This window comes from Ranitomeya variabilis, chromosome 6, assembly GCF_051348905.1.
Source record: "Ranitomeya variabilis isolate aRanVar5 chromosome 6, aRanVar5.hap1, whole genome shotgun sequence".
In the NCBI taxonomy this organism is placed as follows: domain Eukaryota; kingdom Metazoa; phylum Chordata; class Amphibia; order Anura; family Dendrobatidae; genus Ranitomeya; species Ranitomeya variabilis.
In genome coordinates this window covers 69,731,978-69,758,323 of record NC_135237.1, presented here as the reverse complement: position 1 = coordinate 69,758,323, position 26,346 = coordinate 69,731,978, and the positions used below count along the sequence as shown (strand labels likewise).

Here is a 26,346-nt window from a genome sequence, read left to right as displayed (position 1 = left end):
CTCATAAAGTATTTGTATGTATGCTTTGAAAAAGGGGATGTGAAGTAATGGCCATAAAGTCTGCAAAGTGGTAAGCAAAAAGATAACTATGCACCACAATGGAAAATCTCTGCTTTGTGCAAGGAAGTATTTCACAGGAGGTTTAGTCACCAATATGGTACACTGGTATACCACGTAATAATATCTAATGGGAGATACCGTACTTTATAAAATTGCAGCCATACTACTATAATATTTAATGATTAACACTCCAATAGAGTGGCAATTTCAAATATAATAGGAGATTTAGACTAAGTGTATACTAAGTCTGTGCACTTAAAGCCAAAATAAAGCCAAAAGTAAAGCCAAAAAATTGTTATTTTGGCCTCCATCTGAAAAATATGCATGTAAATATAATTTGTCTTACTGTATAGGAAAGCACAGCAGACTGTCATATAGGAGGACAATGCAAAAAATCATATAGCATGCAATGTGTTTTGTTTTTTTGTTTTTTTTTAAATGGCCCTCTATAGTGAATGGATTCCTAGGTATCCCTTCTGGCTTTTGGCTACCTTGAGTGTATGCGCCTTACAGTGGGCACAAACCCAGTCTTCCTTATTATACTTAATGGGTCATATCCATAATTGTGTGAATCCGAAAGAACTAGCAGACACAGTATCAGAAAGTTTGACCACTAATGTTGCAGTATAAAAAATTTGTGCTTTGATTTCATGAAAAGACAGACTCATGGTAAATGGACATGCTATTATAAAACCACATGCCATAAAGTATTTTAATGACCTGTGTTGAGTCCTCTTCCGTCCCTGGCTTCCTGGATGTAGGGATCCAAGTAAATGACACGCAGCACAAAGGTTGTGTGGTCATAAACAGGGTTAGCCCTGGAGCACGCCTCCCTCACTGGGCGCTGCCCCTTCTTTATATAGTAAAAAGTTAGACATTTTACAGACATGCGCACAAGCGCTCATATTTCACAATCACTTACAAAGCAAATCTATTCTAGTGAAAAGTTACAATATCTGGTATGTGGATGAAAGGCTACAATTTCAAGGAGAAATGCGCGCGTGATTACTTTCCATAAAAGAAAATGTCAAGTTTGCTCAAATTTCTTGTTGTAAACCAGATTTCTCAGGAGGAAGACAAGATGGATTCTTTGGTTCAGTCTGATCTCCACAATTCCCCCCTTTGACATATTCTTTTATAATCTATCACAAATTCTTGCATAAAGTCTATGCATTTTCTTCTTTATACAGCAGTATACTAAAATATAAAAACAAAAATTAGTTCGGCAATAATAATTAGAATCACTAAAAGATAACATAAAAACTTTATACTCTTGCATCTATTACACAAAATTTATCGGTGCATACTGAGATACCCTTGAGCACAATCTTGAATAATACATATATGATTACAATAATCATAACTATATGTATAATGCTCTGCATAATCCCAGCAACCCACCCACCAATCCCTCTGAACCAGTTGGCTGGGTTGAGAAAAGAAAAGGTATCTGACCACCAGCTATCCTTATTCTGGTCATTGTCTTTGTCATACTGATCTCTGAGTCGTTGTACGTCCTTTAATTTAAATGTCATACTCATAGTACTATTCGGGTCTATATAATGACAGCAGGTGGGTCCAATGATTTGACACATACCCCCTTGTGAGGCAGTTAGGTAATCCAATACCAGGGTATGTTGGTTGACGACTATTATAAGCTGATTCTGTACAGCTATACTAGTGTTTAGTATGTCCAATATATCCCAGATCTGATCATCTAGATAATCTGTGGCTCTAACTAATTTATCCCACATCTGTGTTAACATAGGATAAATAAAAATGGTACTAACAATTTTGTTGGGAATTCCCATTTGTACTATATGTGGCCTCCCCGAGGGGCGTGGTGAGTTATCTGCAGCTCTTTTATACAGTGTGTGCTTGGGCACGGCTTGCATATTCACTTGTTTATTTGAAATTATGAAAGTAGCCGGGGTTAGGCGTCCTAATGTACAAGTACCCTTTATACCTACGGGAAGCCATTTATATGCTCCTTCTCCGCATATCCAAAATGTACCCTCAGGCAGATCCCATAGAGCTGAGTGCTGCAATACCAATCTGTGAGCCAAATCCACAAAACTAGATACATTCTGAAGCATACACCAAGAGGGTTTTTGTCCCAAGGGGCTACAGTACCCGGCTGCGGGATTCCCACATACAGGCATTCCGTTGACATACTCATCGGATTCATTACAAACCAGGTTCCCTGGCTTACTTGTACAACTGTTTGCATCACCTTGGGGGAACAACTCAGAATGTTCCCATTTTCTATTATGTATGTATCTTTCCAATACTACAGGTTTGAAAGCATCAGAGGGATCGGCGGTTGTACTAAAACTGAGCTGTAGATTTTCTGTGGGGACCTGTCCTAAATTAGTTAATCCAGTCTTATTCCTAGGTACCCAGGCCCCACCCTTATAGGCCAAATATTGTAGATGTGTACCAGTCCCTGAGAGATTACCCTGCCACCAAGGAAATTCTACCCATCCCACAATTGGTATGGCGATTGTAGTATTCCACAGCCTAGTATTACCAGTTTGGTTGTTGGCCAGGTTGTCTGAACAATTAGGCCAAGCGAATATTTCTTCAACTGACACGGGAACTGCTAGAAAAGGTATACTTGTGGCTGATACTGGTGAATGGGTACAGATCCAACAATCTGCCAGGGGTTGCGTATTATTTAACAAGTCATGTACTAATTTTCTATGATGTTGTACAAATCTATTGTTCAAAGGGGCTAGAGAATTCAGTCTATCCCATGCCTCCGTTGAGATTAACATTATTAACATCAATATCATGAGTTTTGTCCTGCTTTTTTGCAATGGCTTGCATGTATCCATGATGCCTTTCCTTCAAGCTTGACTGATGTAGGTGTTGTCAACAGGACTTGGAAGGGTCCGTCAAATCTTGGTTCAAGAGCCTTTCTGGTGTGTCTTTTTACATAGACTTGATCACCTGGTTCCAACTTGTGACTTCCTACAGTGTTGTCAGGATCTGGAAGGGAAGCAAAAACTTGTGCATGCACCTTAGTTAATTGTTTCTGAAGATTTTGCACATAAGAAGTCAATGACTCAATATTTAACACAAGTTGCTGTGGAAAATAACATCCTAAATTGGCAGTCCTGCCAAACAAAATTTCATATGGAGACAGTTTAGTCTTACCCCTTGGGGTATTGCGTATTGAGTAAAGGGCCAGTGGAAGGCATTCTGTCCAAGGCTTTCCTGTTTCAGCCATGGCTTTCTGTATTTTTAATTTTAAAGTTCCATTCATGCGTTCCACCTTACCAGAACTTTGTGGATGATACGGAGTGTGTAACTGACTTTCAACACCCAACATTTTCAGTACATTTTGAAATATTTCTCCAGTGAAATGAGTACCCCTATCTGACTCGATCACTTCAGGGAGACCGTAACGGGGCACCAGTTCGGCAACTAGCTTTACAGCAGTGTTTTTAGCTGAAGCCTTCCGAACTGGATAGGCCTCTGGCCACCCCGAGAACATGTCCACACACACCAACACATACTCATACCCATTACTTTTTGGCAGCTGGATAAAGTCTATCTGTAATCGCTGAAATGGGTAGAGAGGTCGGACGTGGTGCTTCATAGGGGTCTTTGTTGTCTGTCCGGGATTATGTGCCAGGCATATAACGCATGCAGCACAATAGTCTCTTGCATAGTTGCCAAAACCTGGAGCCAACCAGACTTGCTTTGCCAGTAGTGTCATTGCATTTGCAGACACATGAGTAGGGTGGTGCAATCCACCAACTACAATCGGGTACCAGGCTCTAGGTAGACATATTTAGTCCATCTTTCTTCCAAATTCCTGCTTGTTCTTCTGCCCCTTCCTTTTTCCACCTGTCCCTCTCCTCTTCTCCTGCATCTTCCTGTGCTTGTCTCAGTCTATCTTCAGTATTTTCTGTGGGGTTTACAGTATGAACCTGTTGTAAGGGTTTGACTGCTGCTGCTTTGGCTGCTTTATCAGCCCTATCATTTCCCCTAGATTCCCTAGTGTCGAGTCTCACATGTGCAGCTACCTTGATTACTGCTACTTCTTTTGTTTCTTGTGCAGCCTCTAAGATCTGTTTGATCAGAGAAGCATGTTTTACAGGTTGTCCTGACGCTGTCATGTAACCTCTAGCTCTCCAGATTACTCCAAAATCAAACACAATACCATGTGCATACCTAGAATCAGTGTATATATTAGCTGTCTGATTCTCAGCTATTTTTAGCGCTTCAATCAATGCTGTTAGTTCTGCTTCTTGTGCAGACTGTTTCGGTGGAAGTGGTTCTGCTTTGAGAGTTTCAGATTCTGACACAACTGCATACCCTGTATGAAAGTTACCTGTGTCATCTGCAAACCTACTACCATCTATAAACAGCTCTAAATCTGGATTTTGAAGTGGTGTTTCGGATACATTGGGTAAGCCTACCGTTTCTTGTAAAATGAGCTCTGTACAATCATGTGTGTCTGTAGGGAAAAAATTTGCGTGTGGATCAGTGTCCTTATTCCCCCCTTCAGACTCGAGAGGTAGCAGTGTAGCTAAATTGAGAGTCTGAAGCCTTGTAAATGTGATAGTAACGTATGAGGATTGGGTACAACTGGGGTGATTGGATCTAGAACTTTGTTTATTTCTCTTAGATCATGTACCATACGATATTTGGGCATAGAACTCTTATCAAGAGTTCTCTTCTTGACTGGATACAGAGGAGTGTTAGCAGGTGATTGTATCTCTACCAAAACTCCTTTCTCTCTATATTCCTCTATCTGTTTTGTGATCGCTAGTTCCTGCTGGGCACTCACAGGGTATTGTCTGAGCTGTGGGAGAACAGTTCCTGGTTGCACAGATAGTTTTACAGGAGAGATATGCAATAATCCCACATCAGTGTCACCCTGTGCCCACAGTGTTTCTGGGACCGTTGAGAGGTCTAGATCTGTGGTGTACTCTTTTTCTTCAGTATGATCCTCAAAAGCCTGAATTCTGACATATTGTTCTAATGTTTCTGCATCATCAGGGATAGTCAGCATAACTGTGCCATTTTCCCTAAAATTGATATTAGCTTCTAATTTCTTTAGGACATCAGTTCCTAACAAACATGTTGGGGCACCTCTGGCATACAAAAATCTGGATGCAAAACATTTAGGTCCTAATGAGACCTCTAGGGGCACAGTATATGGCAGTGTTCGAATTACCCCATCATAACCCTCAGCAAAAATTGTTTGTTGTGAAATATCTTCCGGATTCGGAAGAAAATCTTGATTCAAAATTGAGGAAGTTGCACCTGTATCTATCAAAAATGGAATCTCTCTCCCCCCTACATTCACCTGTATCATAGGTCTTCTAGCTGGTAGGGAGGTTTGTAACACATTGAGTCAATCTGAATCTGGTATGGGACCATCCACTATGGATGTCTGTTGGATGTCTGAGGGCTTATTCTTTGGTACAAATTTTCCTGATTTTATGTCTGCCTGCTTCTTTCTACATTCTCTCTGGAAATGTCCTGGTTTCTTGCAGTAATGACAAGGAAAATTGTGTCTTGCTCTCCCTCCTGTTGTGTTTGCTTGCGCTATTCTGACAGGCTTATGATTTTCTCTTAAATCCAACTCTATCCCTACGGCTTTTTGCCTAGCCAAGTGTGGGTCTTCCAAGGTTCTCCAATCAGGAGTTGCGGCCTTAAGTTTCTCCTTCACTTTTGGAGACAATCCATCTATGAAGGTTTTTGTAATTAACCTCATCATTCCTGGAGTGGTCAGATCTATTCCTTCATCTCTAAAGCTATTTTCTACCCCTAGATAATACTCATCTACTGATTGACCAGGTTTCTGAGCCACCACTCCCGTTGTTCCTCTCTGCCTCTGTTTCTGCCTCATGAAAATTATTAAGTGGTCTACGAACTGATTGCCTGATTCTATCGTTTGTAGGGCACCTTCTCCTGCTTGTCCTACTTGTCCTGCCTGTCCCACTTGTCCTGCCTGTGGCCTATGTCCCTGTAGATATGCCAGTAATTCCTGGAAGAGACCAGGAGTCATTTTCATTCTACATAATTCCTCTCCATCCGCCCAGACTCCTGCGTGAGTCTGCATAATTTGCTGTATATATTGTGCAAATCTGACTGGAAACTGGGTGGGGTCTGGCGCGTTATGCAAGAGAGACATACCTTCAGCAGGGGACCAAGGGAAATATTGCCGAGTTTGATGATACCTAGTTCCCATTACCCCGTCAGCATTTGTTTCCCTAAAAGGTCTTGGTACTACCCTAACAGGAGCAAGTACAGTGCCATGTCTAGGCGCACCACAGGCTAGGCAATCATTCCTCCAATCTGGATTTTGTTGTCCACAGTGTGAACATACCCATCCTCCTACCCCACCAAGATTGGGATACAAGGCTGGAAATTGTTTTCCTCCTTCTGCTCCTCCAGATGGTACAAATGATTGGGCATTTGGATCTAGGTAAGGGGGTGGGATACCACAACACTGTCCCTTACCCATAGTCCATTTTGAAGTATCTGGGTCATACTTCCAATTTTCTTCTCTCGCTGTTTTTGAGACTTGTATCATGCAGTGCACGATGTCTTCCCATCCATTATCTTTAATTATTCCTCCTCTCTCTCTCTTTGCTCTTTCCCATTCAGTGCTAAACACTAGAGCTTCTGAAATTCCCAATTTTTCTCTTACCCTTCTAATCTGTCTTCTGACTGTCTTTCCACATCTTTCCTGTATGATATCTGCTGCTTTCACTTGTCCTAAGACGGTTTTTGTCTGTTTATTTCCCATTTTGTCCCAATACTAGCTATGACTACCCTAGGTGACGTTTGGACAACCACTTCCTCTGTTGGTGGCGTCTCGTTGCCTTCTCTCCTAAGGAGCTAAAATATTGAAGGGCTTGTCTGCTCCGTTTTTTCTAACGTTTAAAACGTACTTGAGTGCTATTGCACATGCAAACAGACCTAGCAACACCATACAGAATGGGACAAGTCTATTGACTCCAGTCTTTCGCCATTTCACTTGGCTGTTTTGCCATGGTTGTCTTTTCTTTCATAGGAAGATTTGACAATACTAACATTTTCTTGCACCGGTTGTAGGATGTCGTGGTTAGCCAGGACACCTTTATTTGACTATCAAGGATTGATGTCATCCACTGATACTGACACAATGCACAGATATAATGATGAATGTATGTTAAGGTCACCATTTGTGACTGGTGACAATCTCATTTTACAGCGTTTTAATGCTTATCTGGGAAGGTTCATGCTTCACTCGTCAGTGTAATTGAGTCTTGTGCTTTTGAAAGATGAGACATTGACTGGAACTGACAACACTCGTCTGTTTCCTTGTCGAAATTATTAGTTTTAATCATTTTTTCTCTCCACCTTTGCTGGATGTAACATTGCTATAAAACATTTGTTTTAATTATAGCATTTTCTTGCGTGAGCTCATTTACTATCCTGTTGATCAAATGCGCTATTTTTCCTCTATTTTGATGACATGGAAAAAATTAATCACTAAACTGAAATTAGTGATGTGAGAAGATTTAACCACCAAAACGTAAATTGCTATCATTATACATAATGAATTTAACTTCTGTCCTTCGCAGAAGTTTACATCCATCGTAAAGTATTCACGATACTAAGATTAAGATAAAATTAGAACATTTTTGTTAAAACTTACAATGGAGTTATGGATTTCCATATTCCAAAGATTTCTTTGTTTTTTACTAGTGATGAGCGAATATACTCATTACTTGAGATTTCCTGAGCACGCTCGGGTGTTCTCCGAGTATTTTTTAGTGCTCGGAGATTTAGTTTTTCTTGCCGCAGCTGAATGATTTACATCTGTTAGCCAGCATAAGTACATGTGGGGTTGCCTGGTTGCTAGGGAATCCCCACATGAACTTATGCTGGCTAATAGACGTAAATCACTCAGCTGCGGCAATAAAAACTAAATTTCCGAGCACTAAAAAATTCTTGGAGGACACCCGAGCGTGCTCGAGAAATCTTGAGTAACGAGTATATTCGATCATCACTATTTTTTACTTGTCATGAACTTTTAGTGTATTTTTTCCTAATCTCTTGTTTTTTTGTGTTTTTTTTAATACATTTACACAATGCAGTTCTGGCAAATCTAAAAAATTGCAAATGGATTTTTGTGCTCTCTAGGGCACATCACTACATGTGTCACACACGCACCTTATTTACAAAAGAAAATGGTGGTCCTCTGATGAGGTTTCACCTGACTAGCCGCCAGTTGCAGAGTAAACGGAGAGATAACATCTTGCTCTTGCTTGGAACAATTTTGCGGAATTCTTTTAGTTAGCCAATCACTGGCTACATCAATGACCTGTGTGAGCCAGTAATTGGTTGATCAGGGATTTCTTGCCATTTCTTGTGTGTCAATATGGAGTCCGGAAGTAGAGACCAGTAGGGACCAGGTAAATGTCAGGACAGGATTTATTTTAAACTACTCTGAGCCCTTTGCAAAAAAAAATATGTTGGGAATACTTCTTTAAGAATACAATTGATCAATTTATACTATGCAGAAAATGACAATAGAAATATGATTATGCAATTGGTCATTATTTTGATTTGTTACAACTGATGTATTTATGTTCCCTTTTTTCTTTTTTCTTTTTTATACAGAAAACTTACAGACTTAAATCCACCAGAAGTAGAGGTAGAAAAAGCATATCTCCAGTATGCCGGATGGGGCCCTAAAAGTCAGCAACTGGTAAGTAGCAAAAAGATGCAATTTTCATATAGTATAAGTGAACAGAAAAAGTTGAATATGTTTGCAAATACATTGCATTCCTTATCTTTTACAATTCCTTATCTGTTACAACATATAATTTAGTAAGGAATCTGACTGCAGGCATCAGCTTAAATCTCATAGTATTTACAGTACTAGTTATAAATACATTAGCTGACTTGCATTTGGTCCGAATGCCTAAATCATTTCCTTTGTAAATCCCTATCTATTTATTGCCCTAATATAAACTGCTTTCTAATACATTTGCATTAAAGGGAACCTGTCACCCCGTTTTTTCAATATGAGCTAAAAATAGCGTTTAATAGGGCCTGAGCTGTGCTTTACAATAGTGCCTTTATTATCCCCTGATAATCCCACCTTTGCTGCCAAAATACCTAAGTAAACTCGCCGTTTTTGGCTGTCAATCACCCCGGTCCGGTCCGATGGGCGCGGGCTAATCTCCGATTCTCCACACCTCCGGATTTTCACGAAGAAACTTATTCCCGGCGTTGGCGTTGTATTTCGCGCCTGCGCATTAAAGTGTCATCTTGTGCCTGCGCATTATGCTTTGCCCAACTGTGGACATAGCATACAGCGCATCATTGCGCATGCGCGGGTTTTCACTGTAACCTGTGTGTCCCGGAAAAGTTTACCGGTGTCCCGGACAACACAATTTGCATATCCAGACTTTCGGGGCACAGAGGTTACAATGAAAACCCACGCAAGCGCAATGAGGCATTGTATACTTTGCCAACAGTTGGGCAATACATACTGCACATGCGCTAGAGCCTAATGCACTGCGCAACCGCAAAAACTGAGTGCGATCTGTGCTATTCACAGATCGAGTTACGTCTGACATGCCGGGAGAGACAGTTATTTGGCAATGCCCATTGGACCGGACCAGCCAAAAATGGTGAGTTTACTAAGGTATTTTGGCAGCAAAGGTGGGGAATCAGCGGATAATAAAGGCACTATTGTAAAGCACAGCTCAGGCCCTATTGAACGCTATTTTTAGCTCATATTGAAAAGACGGGGTGACAGGTTCCCTTTAAAGATTCCCCATCCTTCCTTAAATACACTAACTGCTTTTCAATTTTTTTCTCTGCTTCATTTTTAATGATGCTTTGTATAAGAATCCAAGTGCATGCTGGGATACTGAAACAAAGCATCCTCAGTGGGCATAGGCTGCAGTCACTGCTGCAACCCCTGTCCTCTCCTTGAAATGAAGCATCATCAGAGATGCTCATTTTGGGGCTAGTCCCTGCACGGTATGCACTGTGTAATGTGCACAATGACAGTGCACGCTCTGTAGCCAGCTCAGATCAACAGTGGTGTCACTTGTGGGGGACTTGACTGTGTGTATGACTTATAGACTGGAAAAGTGGGTGCTATTGGCCCATGCCAAATTCGGCATTAAATCATGAGGTGTGCCCAATAATGGGCCTCAATAATCCAGCAATGAGCACCCCATGTGAAGGTAATTTAGAGCCTTTTATGTTCTTAAATTCCCATGACTAAGGGTACTGCAAAACCTGAAACACATAGATACCAATGTCAGCATGATGGTAGCGCTGTCCTAACATAACGTTTTATCATATATCCTCTGCGTCATATCCATGTGAATATAGAAAATCGCTTGTTCGTCAGAGCCAGATCAACTTCCATTGTGTAAATTCCCTGATAACTTATTAGCCTTACTCGTGATGAGTGAGTGTGCTCGTTACTTGAGTTTTCTGAGCATGCTCGGGTGGTCGCCGAGTATTTTGGGTATGTTTGTAGATTGTTTGTGCCTCCACAGCTGCTTGATTTGCGGCTGCTAGACAGCCTGAATACATGTGGGGATTCCCTAACAAATAGGCAATCCCTGCGTGTATTCAGGCTGTCTAGCAGCCACAAATCATGCAGCTACAGAGACACAAACATAATCTACGAGCACGCCCAAAATACTTGGAGATCACCCGAGCATGCTCAGAAAACTCACGTAACAAGCACACTCACTCACCACTAGACCTTGCAAATTTTCAGCAAGTTTAATCTATTGATTTAGGGAATTTAATGTTTGTTTGGTCCGTTATGCTATTTGAGCAGCTCATGCTATTCCTATGGTAGGCTTGTTATGCTTTTGGATATACCACCCGTCATGGTGGCGCTTGATACATCTATATCCTGTGTGCAGTGAGAAAAACAAAATTTAAGGCATAACTTAAAGTGAACAAGTACATGTTCTGTATAGATGGACAGTAGGCCTTCAGCATTCTGTGGCCATTGCCTGCCAAAATGACAGCTACATGACTTCTGAAGACTACAGTGTTTACACAAGGACTTCTTCCCAAATATCTGCTTATTCTATTGCAAAGCTCTCATTTAAAGTTTTATTTTCCAAATCTTTTGAAAATTTTAGCTGTATGAAGCAGTTGCTTTGTCACTTCTCTGCCACGAGTTGCCTCCTAATGCTGCCAATCTTGAAAAACAAAATATGACATCAACATTAAATATGCACAACTTGTAAAAGTGCTGACATAGCCAAGTTAGCGGTCTGATCATTCTGTTTATATTAATAGAACTGTTGTGGGACATATAAAAAGAGAAACCTGAACTGACAAAGTAAATACAGTGTTCTAACTTTTTAAACTAGGCTACGTAAAAATTAAAGAAGCACTCCCACTAACTTTTATAACCATTAAATGTGTGTGTACATGCATGAGTGAGTGCATTAATATACTCACGTGCACCACTGCTCTCTCCAGTGCAAGGCACCATTCTGCTCCTCTTCTCAGAGATGTCACCGCTCTGCAGACTCTTCGGGTTACACTGCTCTCTGCGTGACTTGGAGGTTTCTTTTACAATAGAAGCCTATAGAGAGTCAGTACGAGACTCCATAAACTTTCTTTGTAAAATAGACTTCGGCTCATTCATAGCGCATAGAACAAAAACGGCTAATCAGAATTGCAGTTATGTCACTGAGGAGCAGAGAACAACGGTGCTGGACAGCAGAGAAAGCAGTGGTAGGTGAGTATATTCATACACTCACAATACACTACATGCATGTACATACAAATTTAATGAATAAAAAAACAAGTTAAGGGGAGAGTCCCCCAAGGACAAAATTAAAAGGTTGTGGAGGCTCATTTGTATCAGGTCCATACAAGCGTGCTCTGACATTCTGTACACCATGATGCCACCCATATCAGCATGGACTTTGTGGCTCATTAGTATTCACTGATTCACTCATCTAAGTGTAGCTTTCTGTACTTGCAAAATTCTGCTTAGATACGGTCATAAAATAGATAGTTGTTTAGAAGCCATGTCGCTCTTGTGACAATTACAATACAGAATGGTGGTTTATATAGTTGGCAGCACGGTGACTCAGTGGTTAGCACTGTTTATTTGCAGCACTGGGGTCTGAGTTCCAATCCCACCAAGGACAAAATCTGCAAGGAGTGTGTATGTTCCCCCAGGTTTGAGTGGGTTTCCTTCGGATGATCAAGTTTCCTCCTACACTCCAAAGACATCCTGATTCGAAATATACAGCTCTGTCAAAAATTAAGAAACCACTGCAAAATGTTCAGTTTGTCTGATTTTTCTCTTGATATGTATATTTTTGAGTAAAATGTAAATTGTTCTTTTAGTCTATAAAGTTCTGACAACATGTCTCTAAATTTCCAAGCAATACATTTTGTATTTTTTTTCTGACAAAGAAAAATGATCAAAATAAAAAAAACAAACAGTGCTTTCAGACCTTAAATAATGCAAAGAAAACAAGTTCATAATCATTTAGAAACAACAATACTAATGTTTTAACTCAGGAAGAGTTCAGAAATCAATATATTGTGGAATAACCATGATTTTTAATCGCAGCTTTCATGCGTCTTGGCATGCTTTCCACCAGTCTTTCACACTGCTTCTGGAGCAAAAATGTAAGCAGTTCTTCTTTGTTTGATGGCTTGTGACTATCCATCATCCTCTTGATTACATTCCAGAGGTTTTCAATGGGGTTCAGGTCTGGAGATTGGGCTGCCCATGACAGGGTTTTGATGTGGTGGTCTCTTAATTTGTGCCAGAGCTGTAGATTATGAGCACAATGGGTACAGTGATGATAATGTCTTTAAAGCACTGTGAAAGTTAATGGTGCTTTATAAATGAGTAAAATAACAAAATAAATGTAGTCCAGAATTCATAATAACAAATAAAAGTCACAAAATGTCCTTGACTCCATGATAATTCTAATAATAAATTTTCTCAGGGAAAATTTTTTATCCCAATAGGCAAGATGCAAGCACATGTAGATTCTTCGGTTTTTCTTTGCATACCACTTTGCCAGTTGTCCTCGGTATATCTAACGCCTTGCTATGGGAAGGGCAGGAAACATAGTGCAACCATCGACCATTAGTTAAAGGATAAGGAAATCTTTATTCCATACTCACAAATATAAAAGACATGCATTGCTTTTAACATACAAAAACAACTTTGTTGCCCACTAGCCCTTGCCTGACCTAGGTTTCTCTTGATTCTGGGCTTCTTCAAGGGAAGCTCAAAATGAGGAAGAAGCCCATAGTAAGGCAAAACCTAGGTCAGGGAAGGTTCAGTTGGACATGATTGTTTTTAAACAATGATTGTTTTTAATTGTGTTTACATAAAACTGTTCAGCTATCTTAGACCTTCTTGACACGTCCATTTTTTTTGTCTGTATGCGGTCCGTTTTTAAGGACCGCAAATACCAACATACGCACACCCATTGTATTCAATGGTGATATGTGCATGTCTTCACGCAGCAGGGAAAAAATGCATGCTGCACACTAATGACATACAGATGACATCCTAGCATCATCAGTGTGACACATAGCTGCGCCTGGAAAAAACAGTACAATTAGCGCTGTTCCCCGGCTCCGGGTGCTGAAGGCAGCTCTCATCGTTGTTGCCTAGTCTCCGTGCAATCAGTGAGACTAGGTGATGCTGATGGGAGTTGGAGTCATCACCTGCTGTCTGTGTAGCATATATTAGATAAATAATAAAATTAAAAAACAGCGTGGGGTCCCCCTTCATTTTCATAACCAGCTGAGGAAAAGTCGTTGGCTGGGAAAAGTCATTGGCTGGGGTCTGATGTTAGTATTCTGGAAGCCATAAAGGTTCCCAGGTGTTTATCATCAGCTCACAGCTGCTGGCTTAACCTTTACTGGTTATTATAGGGGAGAGTCCCCCCAAATAATGATGTGGGGTTTCCTCTATATTTTCTAACCAGCAAAGGCTAAACAGCTGTGGACTGATATTAACAGCCTAAGAAGGGGTCACGGATATTGGCCCCCTCCTAGACTAAGAACATCAGCCTTCAGCCGCCCCAGAAATGCCACATCTATTTGATGCGCCAATTCTGGAGCATAGCCAACACTCTTCCCACTTGATCTGATGTGGTGACAAGAAGGGTAATAGTTGTGGGGTTGATGACAGCTGTTTTATGACCGCTGACATCAAGCCCAGAGGTTAGTAATGGAGAGGTGTCTATAAGAAACATACAAAGTCAATATTTGAAATAAATAATACCTGACCCTCTTTTACTCGATAATTCCACAAACCTAAAAATAAAAAAGCAAAGTTATACCCATCTTTTCACTGATAATTCATTAATACCCATGTCCCATGATGATCCGGATGGTTTGGTGAACAGTCACATCAGTGATGTGACCCCTCACCATGCCATGAGAACATGGCTGCTTGTAACCGGCGGTGATGTCATTAAGGCTGCTGCCAGTCAGGCAGCCCTTCTCATGGTTCTCAGTTCCCATAAACACAGTGACAGTTCCGTGCCAACAGCTGTGTGGCACAGTAAGAGGTGCGGGGACTAGTGATGACGAGCAAACGTGCTTGGATAAGGTGTTATCCAAGCATGCTCATGTGCTAACCGAGTGTCTTTGGTGTGCTCAAAAAATATGCTCAAGCCCCCATGGCTGCATGTCTTGTGGCTGTATGTAATTGCATGACAAATTTTTAGTTCTATTTTCGCATGTTACCCTTTTGAAAATAAAAATTATTTGGGGCTAAAATTAACATTTTTGTGAAAAAAAAAATAAAATGTTATTTTTTTCCTTCCACAATCCTTTAAATCCTGTGAAGAATCTAAAGGGTTAATATACTTCTTGAATGTTGTTTTGTATGAGTCTTGAGCAGGAGGCTGAATAGTAGAGAGGAAGCAAGTTGACGGTGGTAAATTTATTAGAAGTATCGGTAGTACGAGTGTAAATGCTCACCTGGAATAGTTGTGAAATATATGCACAACTCTAAACTGGACTTTGCAGATGGATGGAATCCTTGACTGCGTTATGCCGCTCATCCGAGATGTGTGGAGATGCGCTTATCCTGGGGTAACCACAAATCCATGTGAATGCACAAACAGAGGGGGAATCCAGGGGCTCTTCTGTCTAGCAGGCAAGTTCCCAATTGGCCATCATATTTAGAATGTACCCTCAGCTGTTAAAATCCAGTGATTTAACATCCAGACAAACCCCAGTGCAAACGTTTTAAATATGATGACCAGTTGGGAACCTGCCTACTAGATGGAAGCGCCTCCAGAATCTCCCTTCTGTTTTGAACGTCGTTTTGAGTACTTTGAGTGGAGCAGTTTTTAGAATGGTGTCACCATTGGGGTTTTCTGTCAAATAGTTCCCTCAAAGTCACTTCAAATGTGATGTGGTCCCTAAAAAAATGATTTTGTATATTTTGTTGGAAAAATGAGAAATTGATGATAAAAATGTAACCCTACTAAGTTCCTAAGAAAAAAAATTGTTTAAAAAATGATGCAGATGTAAAGTAGACATGTGGTAAATGTTGTTTACTAACTATTTTGTGTGGCATAACTATCTGATTTAAGGGCATAAACATTAAAAGTTTGAAAATTGTGAAATTTTCAAATTTTTGATATTTTTATAAATGAACGTAATTCATATAGACCAAAATTTACATGTCATGAAAAAACAATCTCAGAATCACTTGGTTATTAGTGTTGAGCATTCCGGATATCGGGTATCGGCCGATATTCGCTGTATCGGAATTTTGATACCGAGTTCCGATATTGTTGCGTTATCGGAAATCGGACTTGGGATCCATATTCATGTAAAAAATAAAGAATAAAAATAAAAAATATGGATATACTCGCCCACCGACGGCCCCTGGCTCTCAGCGGTGCAACCGGCAGCCTCCGTTCCTAAGAATGCAGTGAGTGTAGGACCTGCGATGATGTCGCGGTCTTGTGATTGATCGCATGACCGCTCATGTGACTGCTCACGTGACCGCGACATCATCGAAGGTCCTTCACTCTGCATTCTTAGGAATGGAGGCAGACGCTTGCAGCGATGACAGCCAGGGGCCGTCCGAGGGTGAGTATATCCATATTTTTTATTCTTTATTTTTTACATGAATATGGATCCCAGGGCCTGAAGGAGAGTTTCCTCTCCTTCACACCCTGGGAACCATCCAGGATCGCTCCCTATTATGTTCTGATATTTGTGTCCCATTGACTTGTATTGGTATCGGGTATCGGTATCGGCAATATCCGATATTTTTTGGATATCGGCCGATCCAATCTGATACCGATACTTTCAAATATCGGAAGGTATCGCTCAACACTATTGGTTATGTTAAAGCGATCCAGAGTTATTACCACATAAAGTGACAGTGGTCAGATTGGGAAAATGAGGCTTGGACATTACCGTAAAAAGTAGCTCGGTCCTTAAGGGGTTAAGCCAAGCTTTGCAATGAAAAGTTCCAAAATGAAAAAGAATAGCAGTGTGACATTTAATGCAGTCAAATATTATGTGCAATTCCTGGGACCACTGCTATCAACAAGGAATCATTACCAAGTGATTTGCTAGGCAGTCGATGTTATCTATTACAGACGTTCATGGGCTTTGGATCCAAATAATCATCCGGATTTAAAATAAGCCTTTCAGAGGGAATTCCCTATTGAAGAAATTTGGATTGTCCAGTAATTTTATAATTCTCTTTGCAATGGTGGCAAAAAGAGAAAGATTGTCCTGATATGCCCAACTCCGAAGTCACTCCTTTATGCCAACTATAACAAGGTAAAATTAGGAACTTCAGTTAACTGTGTAATGACTCTGATGGCATCCATACACATTTGATAAGTCTTTTGAACTCACTGATGGTATCAGCTGACCATCTAAAGGTACCGTCACATTAAGCGACGCTGCAGCGATATCGACAACGATGCCGATCGCTGCAGCGTCGCTGTGTGGTCGCTGGAGAGCTGTCACACAGACCGCTCTCCAGCGACCAACGATGCCGAAGTTCCCAGGTAACCAGGGTAAACATCGGGTTACTAAGCGCAGGGCCACGCTTAGTAACCCGATGTTTACCCTGGTTACCAGTGTAAATGTAAAAAAAAAAAAACACTACATACTTACATTGCCGTGTCTGTCGCGTCCCTCGCCTTCAGCTTCCCTGCACTGTGTAAGCGCCGGCCCTAAAGCACAGCGGTGACGTCACTGCTGTGCTTTGCTTTACGGCCGGCACTGACACATTCAGTGCAGGAAGCTCTGAGCAGCAGCGCGGACGCCGGGGGACGTGACAGACATCAGAATGTGAGTATGTAGTGTTTTTTTTTTTACTTTTACAATGGTAACCAGGGTAAATATCGGTTTACTAAGCGTGGCCCTGCGCTTAGTAACCCGATATTTACCCTGGTTACCATTGTAAAACATTGCTGGCATCGTTGCTTTTGCTGTCAAACACAACGATACACGCCGATCTGACGACCAAATAAAGTTCTGGACTTTCAGCAACGACCAGCGATATCACAGCGGGATCCAGATCACTGCTGTGTGTCAAACACAACGATATCGCTATCCAGGACGCTGCAACGTCACGGATCGTTGTCGTTCTCGTTGCAAAGTCGTTTAGTGTGAAGGTACCTTAATGTGCATGACGCCCTTCGGACTAGCCTCAACAAATTATGAATGGCATCAGACAGTTGGATTTCAATCACTTGCTCCTTTTGTTCGAGGTGGATATAAGCATCTTCCAGTGGGTCAGTCATAGACAAGGGATAGTCAGGAGAGATAGTCGTCAGCCAAATTGATAGTTCAGATATCTCATATGTTTAAATTCTAGCAGAGACTCTCTCATATAAAGGAGGTGGTTGGCCAAGATAATTACCAGCCAAAGGTATTAAACTGACAGCTTATGTACAGTATATGGTCAGCTTAAAAGCGGAACTTACTATTCCTAATAATGCACCCTTCAGTAAAGAAAAGAAGAAATGTTCACCAGGAACAATTTCCTCATAAAGAAAGGAATTGAGATAACCATAATGTCAAGAAATAATAACAGTAATCTCCAAGATCCCTCAATATTGAGGATCAATTCATTTGGCAACCATATAATGTACATTAGACGTATGTTGGCTGAGACTCTTGACCAGCCAGCTATCTAGTGGGTAAAGGGGTGCACCCCTCCAAAAAAATAAATGGGGCTGTTATTTTTCAACATTTTTAGTACTTATCAATTTGGGGCTGCCTTTTTTATTTAATAAGAGTGAGCAGACCCAGATTAGTGAATTCTCTACATAGCAGGTCTTAACAGAAATGCTTAATGACCCCCGAAAGGACACAACTTTCTCGTAAATTTTCGGGTTGTGGAATTCCGGCATGCAGAGCGGGATCCCACAATCCTCAATGACCACACTTGTAGAGAACTTGCTCTTTGTAAACTTTACTAAGCTCTTATGAAACAGTAACTGCTCTAGTCATGTTCCGATGTGCACACATCTGTTTTTGCATTCCTCACAGCTGTATTACAGCTTATTCATTCTCACCTTCTGGTGCTACGACTACGTGAAAAAGAATCAGGAGAGTTGTAGCGTAATTTGATGTTGGTCATCTACATAAAGAAAAACATATTTACTTTTCCATCTACTGTGGAAACAGTGATTACAATAAAAAGTTGAATTTTCTGCAGAGAATAATATTTATCTTCTGCCAAGGATTCCATCCTTTACCTGTACCTCTACACCCACCTTATAGACTGCACTATTGATCACCTTCTATCCTAATCAGTTACCCCTCTAGTAAAGTACGAGGCAGTGCTGGTTTAGTGCAAAGAGTGAGGTCTCATGAAATCTTACTCTCTGGCTATGAGAGCAGCTGGAGAGAAGTGGGACCCCACTCTGCATAAGTTCGGGTGCAACATTTGTTAGAATGTCGAAGGGGCATTAGAAACGTGTCTGAACATTTCTGGGTCTCGGGCTTCATCTAAGCCAGAAGTCCCAGCTTAACATGAAGAGCCGTAGGGATTTAGCACTCAGTGGCAATAATAAGAAGATATGTTTGGGATCAAGTGGCGGACAGTGCAGAGTGGAGGAGCCAGAGAGGGGAGTGGTAAGGTGAGTTTGTTTGTTTTTGTATTGATGGTCCTTTACGGTTCATCAGCCATCATTTTGCTTAATCTGTGTAGAAGCAAAATTAAAAAAAAATAGGTATTTTGGCAAATTTGTGATATTCGAGTAGAATTCAATTCCACTTCAATATATTTGCTCATCTTTAAAAATGACCTTGTGCATACTCATTAGATGCTTCAACACAAAGAATAGGATCTGTCAGGCTATTGCTACTAATGTATATGTAAATTTTCTTAAACAACAGGAAAATACTAGTATAGAATAACCCCAGTGGCTGATGTGAAAATTGCAAGTTTTCACTATTTTCTCTTTAATACATATTGTGATATGGAAAAATAACATTGCCAAAATTAAAAAATAAATATTTTTAGCCCAAAAAACAATTTAAACAATAGGTCATTTTCTGATGACGTTCCATTTAAATTCTTGAACAGAAGGTTATATGTAAATTGCCTCTTCAGAGAAGAGAACAAAATCTCTTGCCCCACCTATTGGAGGTAGCAGCTCAGTATTGACCCTTTAAAGAGTCTTTCTATAGGACGTAAGGTGCTGCGAAGTACAATGGTAGCCTATTACTATTATTGATCGTTCAGTGTGAATTGGCGGTTGTTTAAAGAATCTTTAGTATATACAGCCAACCAAAATTGTGTATTAAAGGAAAAGAAATCTGGGATCTTGCCTCTGATGAAGGATCAATGACTTACTTTAAGTGATCGGTATGATCACATATCTGCAGCATGATGACGATTATATCACTTTGCCCTGTAAGCCTGATATTGCAGTGTGCCAACCAAATTTTCCAAATGACCTTCCTTCCTCTGTTTCTTAGTATACTTACTTTGATGGAAACCCTCTAGCATTGCCAGACAGACACCTGTAGGCGAATACGACAGCATCAATCTCTTCTACCTAAATTGAGAATTGCATCTGCATGACACACTGAGACCTATAAATAAAAAACCTGCGGCACTTAAAATAATCAATCCCTTTATGTGGTACATCTTGGGGCTATTGATCAAGGCAGAAAGAAGAACTGTTCAGAGAGTGCTTTTATGTAGATGTTAATGTCCTCCAAATGAATAACAATAAGGTGAGGGATAAACAAATAAAGGCCTGAGTTAATTATCCGCGTGATAAAAGTTTATTTTAGTTTTTAACCTCAGGCATTAAGTACAAGGTTAGTCAATCTCTGTGGATAAAGGATTAAGGCTAAACATAAAGGAGGTATACTACAACATGAAAAAAATACAAGAACAAAAACATTTCAAAATATATGTACAAATTTAGCTAACATAAAATATCTCTCTGGATAACAGTTGAATGTTGCCATCTTCCATCTCCTCCATCTCCAAATTATAACCTTACGGTACCTTCACACTAAACGACTTTGCAGCGATAACGACAGCGATCCGTGACGTTGCAGCGTCCTGGATAGCGATATCATTGTGTTTGACACGCAGCAGCGATCTGGATCCCGCTGTGATATCGCTGGTCGTTGCTGAAAGTTCAGAACTTTATTTGGTCGTCAGATCGGCGTGTATCGTTGTGTTTGACAGCAAAACCAACGATGCCAGTGAGTTTTACAATGGTAACCAGGGTAAATATCGGGTTACTAAGCGCAGGGCCGCGCTTAGTAACCCGATATTTACCCTGGTTACCATTGTAAAAGTAAAAAGAAAACCAGTACATTCTCACCCTCTGATGTCTGTCACGTCCCCCGGCGTCCGCGCTGCTGCTCAGAGCTTCCTGCACTGAATGTGTCAGTGCTGGCCGTAAAGCAAAGCACAGCGGTGACGTCACCGCTGTGCCCTGCTACTGCCGGCGCTTACACAGTGCAGGGAAGCGGACGCCGGGGGACGCGAATGTAAGTATGTAGTGTTTGTTTTTTTACATTTACACTGGTAACCAGGGTAAACATCGGGTTACTAAGCGCGGCCCTGCGCTTAGCAACCCGATGTTTACCCTGGTTACCCGGGGACTTCGGCATCGTTGGTCGCTGGAGAGCTGTCTGTGTGACAGCTCTCCAGCGACCACACAGCGACGCTGCAGCGATCGGCATCGTTGTCGATATCGCTGCAGCGTCGCTTAGTGTGAAGGTACCTTTACCAATTCCAAATCCTCTTTTGATCGTTCTTCCTGTCTCCTATCTTCGAGTGAGTCCTCACATTATCAGCAATTTTTGATAAAAAAAAATACTATCCACAATAGAGATCATACGATGCAAGAAAGAAGATATTGTTAGAGGTAGGTTTGGAATTTATCAAGATCTGGACTATAAAAACAGGAAAGAATAACACTACAGGGTGGGCCATTTATATGGATACATCTAAATAAAATGGGAATGGTTGGTGATATCAACTTCCTGTTTGTGGCACATTAGTATATGGAAGGGGGAAAACTTTTCAAGATTGGTGGTGACCATGGCGTCCATTTTGAAGTCAGCCTTTTTGGATCCAACTTTATTTTTTTCAGTAGGAACAGGGTCATGTGACACATCAACCTTATTGAGAATTTCACAAGAAAAACAATGGTGTGCTTGGTTTTAACATAACGTTATTCTTTCATGAATTATTTACAAGTTTATGACCACCTATAAAATGTGCTCAAAGTGCTGCCCATTGTATTGCATTGTCAATGCAACCCTCGTCTCCCACTCTTGACACACTGATAGCAACACCCCAGAAGAAATGCTAGCACAGGCTTCCAGTATCCGTTGTTTCAGATGCTGCACATCTCGTATTTTCACACCATAGACAATTGCCTTCAGATGACCCCAAAAATTGAAAGTCTAAAGCCGGGTTCACATTACGTTACTGGCGTCCATTAGACGGACTATGTTACACTGCGGCATAACGCGGTGCAACGCAGTCCATTAACACCGCCATTAATTCTTATGTCGGACCCATCGCTAGCGCACGCCCACAATGGGTGTGCGCTAGCGATGTGCCATCATTGAGTGACGAACCCTGAGACGCGGGCTGCAGCGTTTCCGGGTCCGTCACTGCTAGCGCAGATAGAGCTAGCAGATGGAATGTTAACGCAGTGTGAACCTAGCCTAAGCGGCTCAGATCGGGAGACCTTGGTGGACATTCAACTGGCCCACGACGCCAATCCACTTTCCAGGAAACTTTTCATGTAGGAATGCTCGGACCTGACATCCCAGATGGTGCACCACTACATTATGGCTGCAACTAGGGCTTATTTTTGGAGTAGGGATTATATTTAAACCATACTCCAAAAATCCTGTAAGAGCTTATTATTGGGGGAGGTTTTATTTTCAGGGATACACAGTGTTAGGTCTGGCGGAACGCACCAAATAATAATATTAGGGAATATGAGGTGTGTTCGCAGTCCGGGGTCCACCGTGCAGAGATGACACCTGCAGCTGAGTAATGGTGGATAGACACTTGTTCACACATGGGTTAGACCTCACCCAGTGTGAATGGAAGAAAACTCTGTTGCTTCACAGAGTCACCGTAAATACACTGTGCCCTGTTAGCAGTCACAGGGTGCAGCTGAAAGACACTAGAGGGATCCCTATGAATCACCCCCACTAAACTGGTGATTGGACTCACTCTCACCCTCGGTGGCTTTTGAGCCCCTGCCTGAGGATTCCCTGAGTCAGATGCTGAGTCCAAGCGGGAGTTCCCACCCTACACTGACCAGCAGTCAGGAAAGCGCACTGATTGCACATGGTGCCGTACAGGCAGGCACTGCAATAATATGCTGAAACGTGTGGTAAGTGTGCAGGTAGCACTGTCAGGCGCTAGGCAGCTTCCACCATTCATGCGCAGTCATCATCACTAGGAATGGGAATGATTAAGGAGCTTTCATCCATTGACAGACATTCATCTACACACACACGTTATCAAATTTATACTAGCGCATGGCCGTGCAGCCATGCAAACTTTTTATATCTGTAGCTCTCAAGGACCTTCCTAATGGTCCAATAGGAGCTGCTACAGGACCTGAGCGTGTGACCCCCGACCTCCAATGGGAGGCTGTCCCGTGGGCACGCTCAGTATGGAAAAAGCAGGACTTAGTCCCTGAAATGCCTTCTCGCTGCTGATCAGCACTGGCTACCAAGGCAGAGCCTGGAGAGGCAGCAGTAACCAAGTGCACAGCATCAGCTTGAGCCAGACACTGGGACCGATGTCTCCACTGAGCAGGCTCCACTGTGGCTGGAGGAGAATGGGAGACCGCAGCGGACATGACTTGAGATTCCCCCTGTGCAGCGGCGAGAACTCGATACCTAACACACAGTAGTATGGAGAGTAAGTAAGGGCTGATTTAGACAGAATGATTTAATTGCCAATTACGGAACATTGCTGACTGTATAGGGGTAATTGATCAATATTGGTCCCCATAAAGTATGCATATTGTCGGCAGCACATCGCCCTTTTATAGGGACAATGTGTCTAATAATAATGTTTAAGACCCTTTTGAACAGTCTGATAATCAATCGAATAAGCATTAGTAAGAGCTCTCGGTTTGGCAAATATAAGCATTGGGGAATGGTTGTTTGACAGTTGTTTTTATTCTGCATGTTAAATCAAAAATCGTTTTTTGCGAGCAGCAATTTTTCCTAAGTAAACCGAGGATTTGGTGCAGGTATTACGCAAACTGTATGCAGACCAAATTATTATATTAACTGTTCATCCCCATACAGCTTGCACCTGCCCTTGTCAATTGCTTTTAATCCCCTTCAAGTCCAGGTGATTTTTGTTTTTTGTACTTTGTTTTTTTTCTCTCATTCTTCCAAGAGCCATAACATTTTTTTTTCTCCTGTCAACATAGCCATGTAAGAGCTTGTTTTTTTCTTGGGTTATGTTTTTACAAAGTTCAATGTGCCTTAAAAATAATCAATAAATATGATATTTTAAATAAATATGCAGATGACGACAATACCCAGTATAACTGTAAGTTGTTTTTTTTTATAATTTAAAGGTTAAAAAATGGCAATCTGATGTTTTTATAGATTCCATTTTAAGGTACATACACCATTTTGATTTATATTTATTGCATTTTCAACAGGAAATGTAATGATTGAAAAACATCAATTTTGATGTTTTGATTTTCTTTTTTTGACGTTTACCATAGAGGTTAAATAATGTAATAATTTGTTAGATTAGACTTCTATGGACACAACGATCGAAAACATGTTTATTTATTTTTGTAATTCTTTATTTCTTTGTTGCTGGTAATGTAAGTCTTTGTTCACATAGTATTTTAGACTACTGTATGGTCAATGGCTCCTTCGGGGCTTACGTCTGAAGCCCTGGAAAACGGGATTCGGGCATATGCACTGACAGGGCCATTGACTGTAATGATGCAGAATCACAGTGTGCTCTGTCAAACATAGTTTTTGGCCTTATATGCCTACTTGAAGCGGGCTCCAAGACTCGGTTATGCTGTCCACATGTGATGATCGAGCACTAAAATGCACAAGTGCTCTGTACTCAAATTAATCAGGTCTGAAGTTCGGAGGGCTCAATTCAAGTACTGAGTATAATGGAAGTAAATGGGAAACTCTAGCATTTTCTGGAAGACCCTAACTGGAGGGCTGGGTAGTCAGAAAAATTCCTCAAATGGATGGAAAGAGTCCAAAAATGGAATGGGAACAGCATGAGGAAGATGCCTAGATGCATCCTGTTAGGGCTAGCGGATCGCACCAAGTAATAGGGTGATAGATACGAGGTGCGTTCGCAGCCCGGGGTCCACCGTGCAGAGATACCTGCTGCAAGTAATGGTGGATGGACAGTGAGCTCACACGTGGGTTAAACTTCACCCCGTGTGAAATGAAAGCGAGCTCTGTTGCCTCACAGAGTCACGCTGTACACAGGGACTAAAACTCTAACTAAAAGTTGTGCTTGCTCTGGAACTCTTCTGTGCTAACCGCACACATGAAGGAACCAGATGCTAAACCAAGGCTAATTGCCCACATTGATGCTAGCTGCCTGCCTGAGTGTACAGCCCCAAGGCTAAACAGACTCACGCCACTTATATACAGTGTGGCAGAGTATCCACTGGCAACTGCCAAGCACAAATGATACTAGAGCATGGCCGTGCGGCCATGCAAACCTTTTATAGCTGTAGCAGTTCAGGACCTTCCTAGTGGACCAATAGGAGCTGCTACAGGACCTGAGCGTGTGACCCCCGTCCTCCAATGAGAGGTCATCCCCTGGGCATGCTCAGGAGGGGAAAAGCAGGACTTAGTCCCAGGAGCGCCTCCTCGAAGCTGAACAGCACTAGTTATAATGGCTGAACCTGGAAGGGCAGCAGTAACCAAATATGCAGTATCTGTCCTGGCCAGGCCCTGGGACCTGGGACCGACATCTCCACTGAGCAGGCTCCACTGCGGCTGGAGAAGAATGGGAGAGCGCAGCGGACATGGCTCGAGATTTCCCCTGTGCAGCAGCGGGAACTCGACCCCTAACATCCTGTTCATTTTATGAAGGAAGGACTCTGAAACTCACAAAGCCTATGCTGACAATGTAAGAACTGCCAAAAATCAGAAGGAAGAGGGATTCTGATACACCTTCTATTAGACGTAAAGGAAGGTTTCATACACTGTCTCATCATCTACCTCTTGAAACAATAATTGCTGTTTCCCACCATTGTTTTTTTCTGACCATGGGAATTTGCGCATCACTGCACACGATCTCCTCATTTCCATCTTTAAACGTGCAGGGCGAGAGTTCAGAATCAATAAATGGATATGTAAAGAACTCCTTGGAGTGTCTGAGTGTGGGATCACTTGTCTCCTGCGACTCACTATGGTGGGAGGAAGGAAGATCAGGGTGAAGGTTTTGTGGTCCAGACTCATGGCTATTGAGACTGGACTGTGTGGAAGACAGAGTAGTGCTGGGAAACATACTGAAAGCATAATATGTCATAAAATCGACCACCTGTTCACACAGTTCTGGCTTCAAAAGTCATGTACCGAACCCCTATGCAAAGATGGATAGAAGTTAGGTGTTCTGGATGAGCATGTTTGTTATGTTCCCACAGCAGCCACAGTTTCACTTGACTCTGGGCCTCTGTGTGCACCATCAGCAGCAAGTCTAATTCCTCATCCTTTAGCGCACGCCTTGCGCTTTTTAAATTTGGTATATGCCTGCAAACTTTCCGGTATCAATAG

At 41.6% G+C, this 26,346-nt stretch overlaps 1 protein-coding gene across 3 annotated transcripts in view; it reads left to right on the top strand.

The window, feature by feature from the left end:
• Positions 1-26,346, top strand: part of DPP6 (dipeptidyl peptidase like 6) — a 1,889,424-nt gene that overhangs the window by 1,667,374 nt on the left and 195,704 nt on the right. For all 3 annotated transcript variants that reach the window (XM_077268631.1, XM_077268628.1, XM_077268630.1), the window contains exon 7: positions 8,695-8,782. In XM_077268631.1, coding sequence (XP_077124746.1) covers positions 8,695-8,782 — 88 coding nt within the window. The remainder of the gene's footprint in view (positions 1-8,694; positions 8,783-26,346) is intronic.